Source organism: Carcharhinus amblyrhynchos, chromosome 1 (assembly GCF_965287045.1).
Source record: "Carcharhinus amblyrhynchos chromosome 1, sCarAmb.v2.hapA, whole genome shotgun sequence".
Taxonomy (NCBI): domain Eukaryota; kingdom Metazoa; phylum Chordata; class Chondrichthyes; order Carcharhiniformes; family Carcharhinidae; genus Carcharhinus; species Carcharhinus amblyrhynchos.
Genome location: NC_137324.1, coordinates 142,006,589 through 142,019,440, shown reverse-complemented (window position 1 = coordinate 142,019,440; position 12,852 = coordinate 142,006,589). Strand labels below are relative to the sequence as shown.

The window sequence follows — 12,852 nt, the reverse complement described above, 5'->3', positions numbered from 1 at the left end:
CACATTTATCCGCGTTGAAGTCCATCTGCCACTTCTCCGCCCAACCTTGCATCCTATCTATGCCATGCTGCAACTTCTGACATCCCTCCAAACTATCCACAACGCCACCAACCTTCGTGTTGTCAGCAAACTTACCAACCCATCCCTCCACTTCCTCATCCAGGTCTTTTGTGAAAATTACAAACAGCAAGGGTTCCAGAACAGATCCCTGGGGCACTCCACTGGTGACCAACCTCCATGCAGAAAAAGACCCATCTACAACCACTCTCTGCCTTCTGCAGGCAAGCCAGTTCTGGATCCACAAAACAACAGCCCCTTGGATCCCATGCCCTCTCACTTTCTCAACAAGTCTTGCATGGGGGACCTTATCGAATGCCTTGAAGTCCATATAAACCACATCTACCGCTCTTCCTTCGTCAATGTGTTTAGTCACATTTTCAAAGAACTCAACGAGGCTCGTAAGGTATGATCTGCCTTTGACAAAGCCATACTGACTACTATTGAGCATACTAAACTTCTCTAAATGTTCATAAATCCTGTCGCTCAGAATCTTCTCCATCAACTTACCAACCACTGAGGTTAGACTCACTTGTCGGTAATTTCCTGGGCTATCCCTGCCCCCTGCTCCAGTCCCTCAGCCACGCATTCATCCTCCACCTCATTCCATTCCTGCTCTCACTTTCCCATGGCACAGGCAGCAATCCCGAGATTACTACCTCCGCGTTCCTCCTTTTCAACTGTCTACCTAACTCCCTATATTCCCTTTTCATGACCCCTTCCCTCTTCCCACCTATATCACTATCTCTGGCTCCTCTCCCTCCCACCTCAGGATTTCTGGGACGTGACCAGAGACATCCAGGATCCCAGCACCAGGGAGGCAAACCACCATTCGAGATTCCCATCTATCTCCGCAAAATCGCCTATCTGACCCCTCACTGTAGAGTCCCCAATTAATATGCCTTCCTTCTCCTTTCCTTGGCCCTTTGAGTTACAGGACCGGTCTCTGCTCCAGAGACACGGCCACTGCTGGTCCCCCCAGGTGGGCTGTCCCCCCCTGCAGTACTCAGACAGGAGTACTTATTGTGAAGGGGCATATCCACTGGGGTGCCTTCTATCACCCGAGCTTTCCCCTTCCTGACCATTACCCACTTACCTGCCGCCCGTGGCCCCGTTGTGACCACCTGCCGGTAGCTCCTGTCTATCACCTCCTCATTTTCCCTAAACAGACAAAGATCCTCGAGCTGCAGTTCCAGTTCTCTAACACAGTCCCTTACGAACTGCAGTTTAACACACCCAGCACAGATATGTACGTCCAGGAGGCCAGGAACCTCCAGGACCTCCCACATCCTACACTGGGAACAACAGACTGGCCTCATACTCATAATTTCCCTTTTTTTTAAGGGACAGAGAAAGAAGTAATTAAGAATCAAACTTACCCTGCCCCGCCCTTTTCACCTAAGCCCGATGAGCCAAAGCTCTTTAGCTCTCACTCTGCTCCCAGCTCATTCTGTGCCTGCTCTCAACGCTGCCCGCTGTATAGAGTGGCCTGCTCTTTAAACCTCCCGCTCACAACTGGCTGATGTCAGACGCCTGCACAGCCTCGAGGGAAAAAAAACTCAACCTCCCAGAATCCCCTGCGGGCGACTTCCACTTCCCTTAGTTTAACCCTTGAAAAGAAAAACCCGTGAAAGAAAAACCCGTGAAAAAACAGAACAAATAAATAAAACACCAGTACTTTGGCTACTCGCAGCACTCCTGCTAAGAATCTCTCCCTCTCTGATCTGCTCCAGCCAAACAATTACTCCTTAAGTAATTTTGCAACAGCCACCTCTGTCTTGCCCTGAAGATCCTATACCTTGGAATGTTGAGTTGGCAGTCCTGCCCTTCCCTCCACCAAATCTCCGTGATGGCAATAATACCACACTTCCAATTATCAATCCACTCCTTTAACTCATCAGTTTTACCTATTATACTCCTAGCATTAAAGACCAGCCAGCCTTGCCTTTCTCTCTTGACATCCAATATAGCTGAGCTCACTTTGACTTGTTTCCTTTACTGTAGCATTATGTGTCTCTAATTTACTAATATTTTGTGTCCCCACCCCCTGCCAAACTAGTTTAAACTCCTCCCAACAGCACTGGCAAACCTACGCAGAAAGAACTTGGCCCCAATGTGATTCATGGTATAAAATATTTCATCACCCCAGTACACCAAGGTTCCTACTGGCCCAGAAAAAAGCCAACACCTCAGTGTCAGACCTCACTATTCAACTTATTGCATACATCAGCACTAAGTTATCACCCATTTACTTTGAGGAGAGAACATTGCTAAGGTATGGATGATCATGCTGTTGACAGTGGAGGAGCTGGTAGCTGCTGATCAGGTCAGTTCATGTTCTTCCTCAGCTGCAAAGCCCTCTATATATAAAAAGTGCTTTATACATTTGGATTTGTCCAAATCATAGTAGCTTTGCAGAATTGCAGTCCACCACGAATATTTCCAGCTTCACATGTAGCAAAGACTTTCATAGAACCATAAAGAACCACAGAATGTCTACACTGCAGGAGGTGGCCATTCAGCCCATCAAGTTTGCATCAACTCTCTGAAAGAGCATCTTACCCAGGCTCACCCCATCCTCATAACCCCATACAATTACCACGACTCACCCACTGATCCTACACATCTTTTGACACTAAGGGACTATTTAGCATGGCCAATGCAACCAACTGCACATCTTTGGTCTGTGGAGAGCACCTGGAGGAAACACATGCAGAAGCAGAAACTCCACAGTCACCCAAGGACAGAAGTGAACCAGAGTCCCTGGTGCTGTGAAACAGCAGTACTAATTATTGTGTCACCCTACTGCCTTCATCCAATTAGTATCCAACCATTCAGCAAATTCTCATGCTTAGTATCAAGGAAACAGGATAAGAGGCAGTATCCAATAATTTACAAATCTCAACAACTGCCAAATGTCTGCACCTAAATAGTTTGACATGGCGAAGGAATGTCCTACAACAGAACAGGCAGGCATGAGGTACAGTGTGATAGAAGATCTTGTCCATTCTCCTCCAAATGATTTGTAACATGCTGGATAAGACATGGGAGTGGAAACTAAAGCAGCAGGTGAGCAGAAGGTAGAGGTTAATAGGAGAAACAGGCAGGGCCATGATGAGTGAAGGAAACATAAAGGATCAAAAGGTGAGTTGAAAGTTGGAGTAAATGGAAGAGAAGAGGCTCAGTGTTATCAAGGATTAATGAAGAAGGATGGACAGTGTGGAAGGCATTGCAACAAGAAAATATTAGCAGAGAAAGACAAATCAGTGGGACTTATTTAAAAATCTTGTACCTAAATGCATGCAGTATTTGGAATAAAGTTAATGAGCTGACGACACAAATAGAGATAAATGGGTATGACCTGGTGGGGATTACTGAAAAGTGGTTACAGGAAGATCAGGACTGGGAGTTAAATGTCCAAGGCATTCCAGAAGGACAAGAAGGAGCTGGAGTTGCTTTATCGATTAAGGATGATATCAATGCTGTTTAAGAAATGACATTGGCAATAGGGGCTAAAATGTTGAATCAGTCTGGGTGGAAATAAAAAGCAAGGAAAGAACACCTTGGCAGGAGTAATTTACAGGCCCCTGAAAAGTACTTCTGAAGTAGGGCATAGTATAAACTATGAAATAATGGGGGCTTGTGAGAAGGGGACAACAGTAATTGTGGGTGATTCTAACATGCACGTTGACTGGATTAATCAACCTGGCAAAGGTAGCCTTGAGAAACTGTTCATGGAGTGCATTAGGGATTGTTTCTTAGAACAACATGTCATGGAGCCAACCAGAGAATTGGCTACTTTAGATTAGGTATTATTTAACAATGAAGTGTTGACAAATGGTCTTGTAGTTAAGAATCCTCTTGAAAGGAGTGATCACAGCATGCTAGAGTTTCAAATTCAGATTGAAAGAGTGAAGACAGAGTCAAATACTAAAGTTTTAGATCCAGAAGGTTGGGGGTAGAGTTTTGGCTTAGATAGAGGACAAGGGGCCATGGACTTAAGGTGAGGGGGGAGAGGTACAACACAGGTATTAGAGGGAGGTTTTTCACACAGAGGACAGTGGGGGTATGGAATGCTCTGCCAAGTAAGGTGGTGGAGGCAAACACACTAGAGTCATTTAAGAGTAACTTAGACAGGCACATGACTGGGTTGGAGATGGGTGGATATAGGAGATTGTTTTAAATAAGGGTCATTAGCATTGGGGCATCCCTGGTAATGTAAATGGATATGGTGTGATAATAATGTTTTTTTCTCTTTTCATTCACAGGTTTTAAGTCAGTCCACCTCGTGTCCAACGAGGGGCATACACGCGATGGGTCGTACTGGGGCTGCTCTTGGTTGTTCGAGATTGGCCTAGTGCTTCATGTCGTTAGTGTGTGCCTAAACTGGACAAGGTACTGGGCAAGACGACAGCTCAGTGACTATCTCTGATTGCTGTGCAGACACATGGATTTGGGCCGGTGTCTGGGGGAGTTTGCGCATTCCCCCCGTGCTTGCGTGGGTTTTCTCCGGGTGCTCCAGTTTCCTCCCACACCCCAAAGATGTGCTGTTAGGCTGATTGGCAGGAATAAATTGTCCCTAAATCAGATTCCCTCAATCTGGATGGCCATAAAACATTAGACAGGGGTCGTGGGTGGAGAGGGGGACTGGTGGTGTTGAGATGGCGGCGCGGGCTCGTTGGGCCGAAGGGCCTGTTTCCCGGGCTGATTTTGTTCTTTGTTCTTTGGCTGACTCACAGAAAGCAGAGCCGGGATAAATACGTCCTTTTCTGGATGGTGAACTGTAACTAGTGGGGTGCCATTGAGTTTTCAGTTTTTGGATCTCAACTATTTACAATCTATATAAATGATCTGCAAGCAGAGACAGAGTATAATGTAGCAAAATTTATGGACGATAGTAAAATAGGTGGGAAAGCAGGCTGTGGTGAGGAGATAATGGCTGGAATTTTACCATCCTGCCCTCTTCTGGAATCGGAGCAGGTGAGGGGCAGACCATGGAAAGGTCTGTTAACCTTGGATGGGATTTTACGGTTTCAGGACGAGTGAGTCCGTAAAATCCCATGTAAATAGTTTACAGATAGATATTGATTGTCTAGGATGGGCCAGAATCTGGCAAATGGGAATTTAATGTGGATAAATGTGAGGTTATCTATTTTGGCCACAAAAATAAAAAAGCAAATTATTACTTAAATGGGAGCAAATTCAAAGTGCATCAGTGCAGTGGGAGCTGTGCGTCCTTGAGCATGAATCATAAAAATGAGTATGTAGATGCAGCATATAGTAAGGAAGACAAATGAAATCTTGATATTTATTGCAAAAGGACTAGATTTTATAAGTAAACAAGTGTTGTTACAATTGTATAAGGCGTTGGTGAGACCACAACTGGAGTTTTGGTCTCCTTACATGAAGAAGGATGTGGTGGCACTGAAGGCAATTCAAAGGAAGTACAAAGAAGGGCTCTTGCACGAGGAGCAGTTGGATAGTTCGGGCTTGTACCCACTGGAGTTGAGAAAAATGAGGGGGAATCTGATTGAGGTATTTCAAATGCTAAAGGGATTAATAAGGCGGATGTTGAACAGATGTTTCCCCTTGTGGGGCAGTCTAGAACAAGAAGTCACAGACAGAGTGAGAGGAGGTAGGTTCAAAACTGAGATGAGGAGAAACTACTTCTTTCAGAGCATTGTGAATTAATGGAACTCACTGCCCCAGAGTGCAGCGGAGGCAGAATCAATCAACAAATTCAAGGAAGAAATGGATATGTTTCCAATGAAAAGCGATGGGGAGCAGGCAGGTAAGTGAATTTGAGACCAGGATAAGATCAGCCATGATCATGTTAAATGGTAGGATGGACTCAAAGGGCTGAATTGCCTACTCCACTCCTAATTCCTATGTTCCTAAATTGCCTCCTCTCCTTCAAATGACAGGTAAAATGCTGGAAAGCAGTAAGATCACAGAAGATCACAGAATCAAATTCCACACCAAGAGGATGACCAATTCTTGACCCAGAAAAGTGCAAGGCCATGTAAATCCCAAAAGATTTTCCTTGATACCCAAAAGCTAACCATTTCACTCAGTAGCTGAGAAACAGAAAGAGTATCAGATTAGATGCTGGAATACATGGAGCGGAAACAATAAAAACAGCACGACGTTTTATTTAAAAAAGGTCACTTTAAATATACTTTAAAGCAGTACTATAATACCATAGAAACAGAAACGATACACCATAGAAGGGGTCCATTCAACCCATCTTGTTCATGTTGACCTAAAAACAGAAAGGTGCCATCTTCCTGCACATGGCCCACAACCCTGCAATTTACAGCACAGCACTTAAAAGTGCTCTAAGGTACTCCTTAAACAAGTTTGGGTGTCCACTTCCAACACCAACTCACACAGCAAATTCCAGACACCTACCACCCCCTGCATAAAAAAGCTTTACCTCATGTCCCTGCTAATCCTTCTGCCACTTAGCTTGAATCTATGATCTCTGGTTTTTGAACTCTACCAAGAGAAAGATTCCTCCTGTCTACTCTCTCCCTACTGCTCACAACTTTGCATATCTCAATCATGTCATCCCCACAGCCTTCTCTGTTCCAAGGAAAACAATTCCAAGCTCTCCAATTTCTCTTTGTGGTTACAATTCTCCAGCCTTGGCAACTTTCTAATAAATCTTCCCTGCACTCCACAGCAATTGCATTATTCTTATGTGATGATCAGAACTGCACACAGTATTCCAGTTTGAGGCCTCACCAGTATCTTATAGTTTCATCATTATATACCTACTTTTGTATGCTCTACTTATGCCAACAAAGGAGAGCATTCCACATACCTTCCTTATATTACCTACCTGTACCTTTAGGGACCTGTGCACTTGCATGCCAAAATCTATCACTGTATCTATCTGTCCCAGTACATTCCTGTTTATTGTGTTTTCCCCTTCATTGTTTGACCTTCCCAAATACACTTATTAGGGTTGAACTCCACTTATCACTTTCCTGCCCACTCCATCGACCTATCTACATAATTTTGGAGCTTACAATTATCCCCTTACACTATCCACTACACAACCAACTTAAGTGTCATCTGTAAATTTCCCAATTGGGCTCTCCATGTTCAAGTCTAAATCATTAATATCTAAAACAAACAGCAGAGGTCCCAACACCAAACCCTGTGGAACACCACTTGAATCAGCTTTCCATTAGCAAGGGTATCCTGTTACTAAGTCAACACTGGATCCAATTTACCACATTACTCTGTATCCCAAGGGCTTTTACTTTTTTGACCAATCTGCCATGTGGGACCTTGTCAAATAGCTTACAAAAATCCATGTAGACAATATCCACTGCACTACCCTCATTTGATTCTCCTTGTCACCTCTTCAAAGAATTCAATCAAATTTGTGCGGCATGAGAAAGAACAAAGAAAATTACAGCACAGGAACAGGCTCTTGGCTCTCTAAGTCTGCACTGACCATGCTGTCTGACTGAATTAAAACCCTCTACCCTGCCAGGGACCATATCCCACTATTCCCACCCTATTCATGTATTTGTCCAGACGCCGAATAAAACTCACTATCGTATCTGCTTCCACTAACTCCTCCGGCAACCCCCACCCTCTGTGTAAAAAACTTGTATATCTCCTTTAAAACTTGCCCCTCGCACCTTAAACCTGTGCCCCTGAGTAATTGACTCTTCCACCCTGGGAAAAGGCTTCTGATTATCCACTCTGTCCGTGCCCCTCATAATTTTGTAGATCAGATCACCTCTCAATCTCCATTGCTCCAGTGAAAACAAACCAAGTTTCTGCAACCTCTCCTCATAGCTAATGCCCGCCATACCAGGCAACATCCTGGTAAATCTTTTCTGTACCCTCTCCAAAGCCTCCACACCTTTCTGGTAACGTGGCGACCAGAATTGAACACTATATTCCAACTGCGGCCTAACTAAGGTGCAACGTGACTTGCCAATTTTTAAACTCAATGCCCCGACCACTGACGGCAAGCATATCACATGCTTTCTTGACTATCTTCTCCACCTGCATTGTCACTTTCTGTGACCTGTGTACCTGTACACCCAGATCCCTCTGCCTATTAATACTCTTATGGGTTCTGCAATTTACTGTATATTTCCTATCTTTATTAGACCTTCTAAAATGCATTACCTCACGTATCCAGATTAAACTCCATCTGCCATCTCTCTGCCCAAGCCTCCAACCAATCTACATACTACTGTATCCTCTGATGGCCCTCGTCACTTTCCGCAAATGCACCAAACTTACTAATCAAACCAGTTACATTCTCCTCCAAATCATTTAAATATATTACAAACAGCAAAGGTCCCAGCACTGATTCCTGAGGAACACCACTTGTCAGAGCCCTCCATTCAGAAACGCACCCTTCCACTGCTACCCTCTGTCTTCTATGACCAAGTCAGTTCTGTATCCACCTTGCCAGCTCACCTCTGATCCCATGCGACATCATCTTCTGCACCTATCTGCCATGAGGAACCTTGTCAAAGGTCTTACTGAAGTTCACATAGACAACATCCACTGCCCTACCGTCATGAATCATCTTCATCACATCCTCGAAAAACTCAATCAAGTTAGTGAGACATGACCTCCTTCACAAAACCATGTTGCCTCTCGCTAATACATCCACTTATTTCCAAGTGGAAGTAAATCCTGTCTTGAAGAATCCTTTCCAATAACGCTCCACCAACGTGTAATTACCTGGATTGTTCATGCAACCCTTCTTAAACAAAGGAACAACATTATTGGCTACTCTCCAATTGTCTGGGACCTCCCCTGTAACCAGGGAGGATACAAACATTTCTCTCAAGACCCCTCCTTTTCCTCCTTTGCCTCTCTCTGTATTTTGGGATATATCTCATCAGGCCCTGGGGACTTGTCTACCTTAATGTTTCTCAAGAACCATAATACCATCTCCTTTCTGATCTCAACTTAAGTCAAAACTACGGCCAGTGGGAGATAGAGGAACAGATATGTAGGCAGATTTTGGCAAGGTGTAAAAGTAACAGGTTATTGTGGTGGGAGAATTTAACTTCCCCTATATTGACTGGGGCTCACTTAGTGCTAGGGGCGTGGATGGGACAGAGTTTGTAAGGAGCATCCAAGAGGGCTTCTTGAAACAGTATGTAGATAGTCCAACTAGGGAAGGGGAATGAGCCCAGCCAGGTGATCCATGTTTCAGTAGGGGAGCACTTAGGGAACAGTGACCATAATTCAGTAAGCTTTAAGGTACTGGTGAATACTTGTGAATTTAATCCGGATAAATGTGAGGTGATGCATTTTGGCCGGAATAATGTAGGGGGGAGTCATACGATTAAGGGTAAGTCCATAAGGAGTATAGAGTCGCAGCGAGACCTGGGGGTGCAAGTGCACAAGTCTTTGAAGGTGGCAGTACAAGTAGAGAAAGTTGTGAAGAAAGCCTATGGTATGTTAGCCTTTATACGAAGGGGTATAGAATATAAGAGCTGGAGTCTAATGTTGCAGTTGTATAGAACGATGGTTAGGCCGCATTTGGAGTACTGCGTCCAGTTCTGGTCGCCTTACTACCGGAAGGACGTGGAGACTCTGGAGAGAGTGCAGAGGAGGTTTACCAGGATGTTGCCTGATATGGAAGGACTGGGTTATGAGGAAAGAATGAACAAATTGGGGCTCTTTTCCCTTGAAAGACGGCGACTGAGGGGGGATCTAATAGAGGTATATAAGATTATGAAGGGTATAGATAGAGTAAACAGAGGTAAGCTATTTCCTATGGTAGAGGCACACAGTACGAGGGGCCATGGGCTTAAGGTGAGGGGCGAGAGGTATAACACAGATATTAGAGGGAGGTTTTTCACACAGAGGGTAGTGGGGGTATGGAATGCTCTGCCAAGTAAGGTGGTGGAGGCAAACACGCTAGAGTTGTTTAAGAGTAACTTAGACAGGCACATGAGTGGGTTGGAGATGGGTGGATATTGGAGATTGTTTTAAATAAGGTTCATTAGCACTGGGGCGTCCCTGGTAAGGTAAATGGATATGGTATGGTGATAATGTTTTTTCTCTTTTCATTCACAGGTTTTAAATCGATCCGCCTTGTTGTCCAACGAGGGGCATACACGCGATGGGTCGTACTTGGGCTGCTCTTGATTGTTCGAGATTGGCCTAGTGCTTCATGTCGTTAGTGTGTGCTTAAACTGGACCAGATGCTGGGCAAGACAACAGCTCAGTGACTATCACTGTTTGCTGTGCAGACACATGGATTTGGGCCAGTGTCTGTGGGAGTTTGCGCATTCTCCCCGCGCTTGCGTGGGTTTTCTCCGGGTGCTCCGGTTTCCTCCCACACCCCCACACCCCAAAGATGTGCTATTAGGCTGACTGGCAGTAATAAATTGTCCCTAAATTAGTTTCCCTCAATGTGGATGGCCATAAAACAATAGATAAGGGTCATGGGTGGAGGGGGGGAACTGGTAGTGTTAAAATGGCGGCGCGGGCTCATTGGGCCAAAGGGCCTGTTTCCCAGGCTATTTTTGTTCTTTTTTCTTCTTTGCTATTATCCATATTAATGATTTGGAGGAGAATATAGGAGGCATGGTTTGTAAGTTTGCAGGTGACACCAAGATTGATAGCATGGTGAACAGTGAAGAAAGTCATCTCCGATTGCAATGGGTCTTGATCAATTGACCCAGCGGGCTGACGAGTGGGAGATGGAGCTTAATTTAGATAAATGTGAGGTCATGCATTTTGGTAGACTGAACCAGCACAGGACTTACTCAGTTAATGGTACAGCTCTGGGGAGAGTTACAGAACAAAGAGATCTAGGGGTACATGTTCATATCTCCTTGCAAGTGGAGTCACAGGTGGACAGAGTGGTGAAGAAGACATTCGGCATGCTTGGTTTCATCAGTCAGAACACTAAATACAGGAGTTGGGATGTCTTGTTGAAATTGTACAAGACATTGGTAAGGCCACACTTGGAATACTGTGTGCAATTCTGGTCACCCTATTATAGAAAGGATATTATTAAACTAGAAAGATGCTACTGGGATTTGATGATTTGAGTTATAAGGAGAGGCTGGAGAGACTGGGACTTTCTCTGGAGTGTAGAAGGCTGAGGGGTGATCTTATAGATGTCTATAAAACAATGAGGGGCACAGATTAGCTAAATAGTCAAAGTTTTTTCCCAAACGTAGGGGAGTCTAATATCAGAGAACGTAGGTTTAAGGTCAGAGGAGAGAAATACAAAAATGTTCAGAGGTGCAATTTTTTCATACAGAGGGTGGTGAGTGTCTGGAACAAGCTGCCAGAGGGAGAAGCAGAGGCAGATACCATTTTGTCTTTTAAAAAGTGTTTACACAGTTACATGGGTAAGATGGGTATAGAGGATATGGGCCAAACGCAGGCAATTGGTTCAATTTTGTCTTTTAAAAAGCATTTAGGCAGTTACATAGATAAGAAGGTATAGAGGTACATGGGCCAAATGTGGTCAACTGGGACTAGCTTAGGGCTTTAAAAAAAAAGACGGCATGGACAAGTTGGGCTGAAGGGCTTGTTTCCATGCTGTAATCCTCTATGACTATAAGTTCTTAAAAAGCCTTTTCGTGTACAATTTAGTGCCTTTTTGTTTAGCTGAACTCATTTCTATCTAAAGGATGAACACACCATTTTTTCTGTTTAATTCACTCTGGATTTAGCTCCAAGTCCTGTGTGAAACCAAGAAATGTGATTTTAATTTGGATTTTTCCTTTGTCCTTTGCCATACAAAAATGCTTGACACACAATCAAAAGCCTGGCTAACATCAGGAGCCTAACAGTAATTCATATCAATGTTCTACAGGTTCTTATGTTTTTTCCCCAAATAATAGGATTGGTAAATTTGGTGATTGAACAGTAAAATCTGGTTGCCATACTAAATTACTCCTAAAATAAAATTGTACCTGGAATAAGTTTTCTTCTAGCCATTGCTGCAGCTCTGTGAGATTCATATTCCACAAATGCAAATCCACGATTCTTTGTCTTGTCAGTGGCACTGGGGTAGACAATAACATCAACGACGCCTTCAGTAACCTTCTTCATCTCCTCAAGGATTTCTTCCTTTTTTTTCTCTTTTGGAATTGCACCAATGAACAATCTGCAGTTATCCAAGCTAACACAAACACCAATAAATTTTCCAGGTCGAATTTCATAATTGTTAAGCATTTTGATTGCATTCTGCGCTTCTTCTCTTGTAGTATACATTACAAAAGCATAACCTCGATTCTCACCACTAAATTCCATCATTAGCCTAAACTCATAGATTTTCCCTGCTCGTTGAAACACTGGTACCAGTTCATCTTCATACATGTCTCGTGGAATCTTTCCTACAAAGACTTCACATCCTCGAGGTGGTGGAGGACCTTCCCAACCTGTTAAAACAGAGGATGTATTTAATCATTTGGTACAACTGGCATCAGATTAATGAATAGATTAGGGACTATACTATAATTTACAACTATACATACCAGATCAACCAATAATATATAACTGTACACAAATACCGGATCAACCAATGATTAAGTTTTAATGCCACATTACAAATTTAATATTTATTCATGGTGAATTGTGTCTAAATAGGATAACAAAATAGATTCAGTAACAAACTTGTTCGTGTTAAATGTTGATATATGCATGAGCCCCTCTTCAAATTATGTTGTCATGTTTTCTCAAGTCAGGCATTAACCGTATGGCGAGCCAGTTACCTTTCTGAGTTCTTCAAAAGCTCCCTCAAATAAGTCATTACAAAATGCATATTGATTACAA

General features: G+C 43.6%; 1 protein-coding gene across 1 annotated transcript in view; it reads right to left on the bottom strand.

Moving 5' to 3' along the window:
• The window catches only part of rbm46 (RNA binding motif protein 46), an 83,144-nt gene that overhangs the window by 43,492 nt on the left and 26,800 nt on the right, over positions 1–12,852 (bottom strand). The window contains exon 2 of the mRNA XM_080199657.1: positions 11,991–12,458. Coding sequence (XP_080055783.1) covers positions 11,991–12,458 — 468 coding nt within the window. The remainder of the gene's footprint in view (positions 1–11,990; positions 12,459–12,852) is intronic.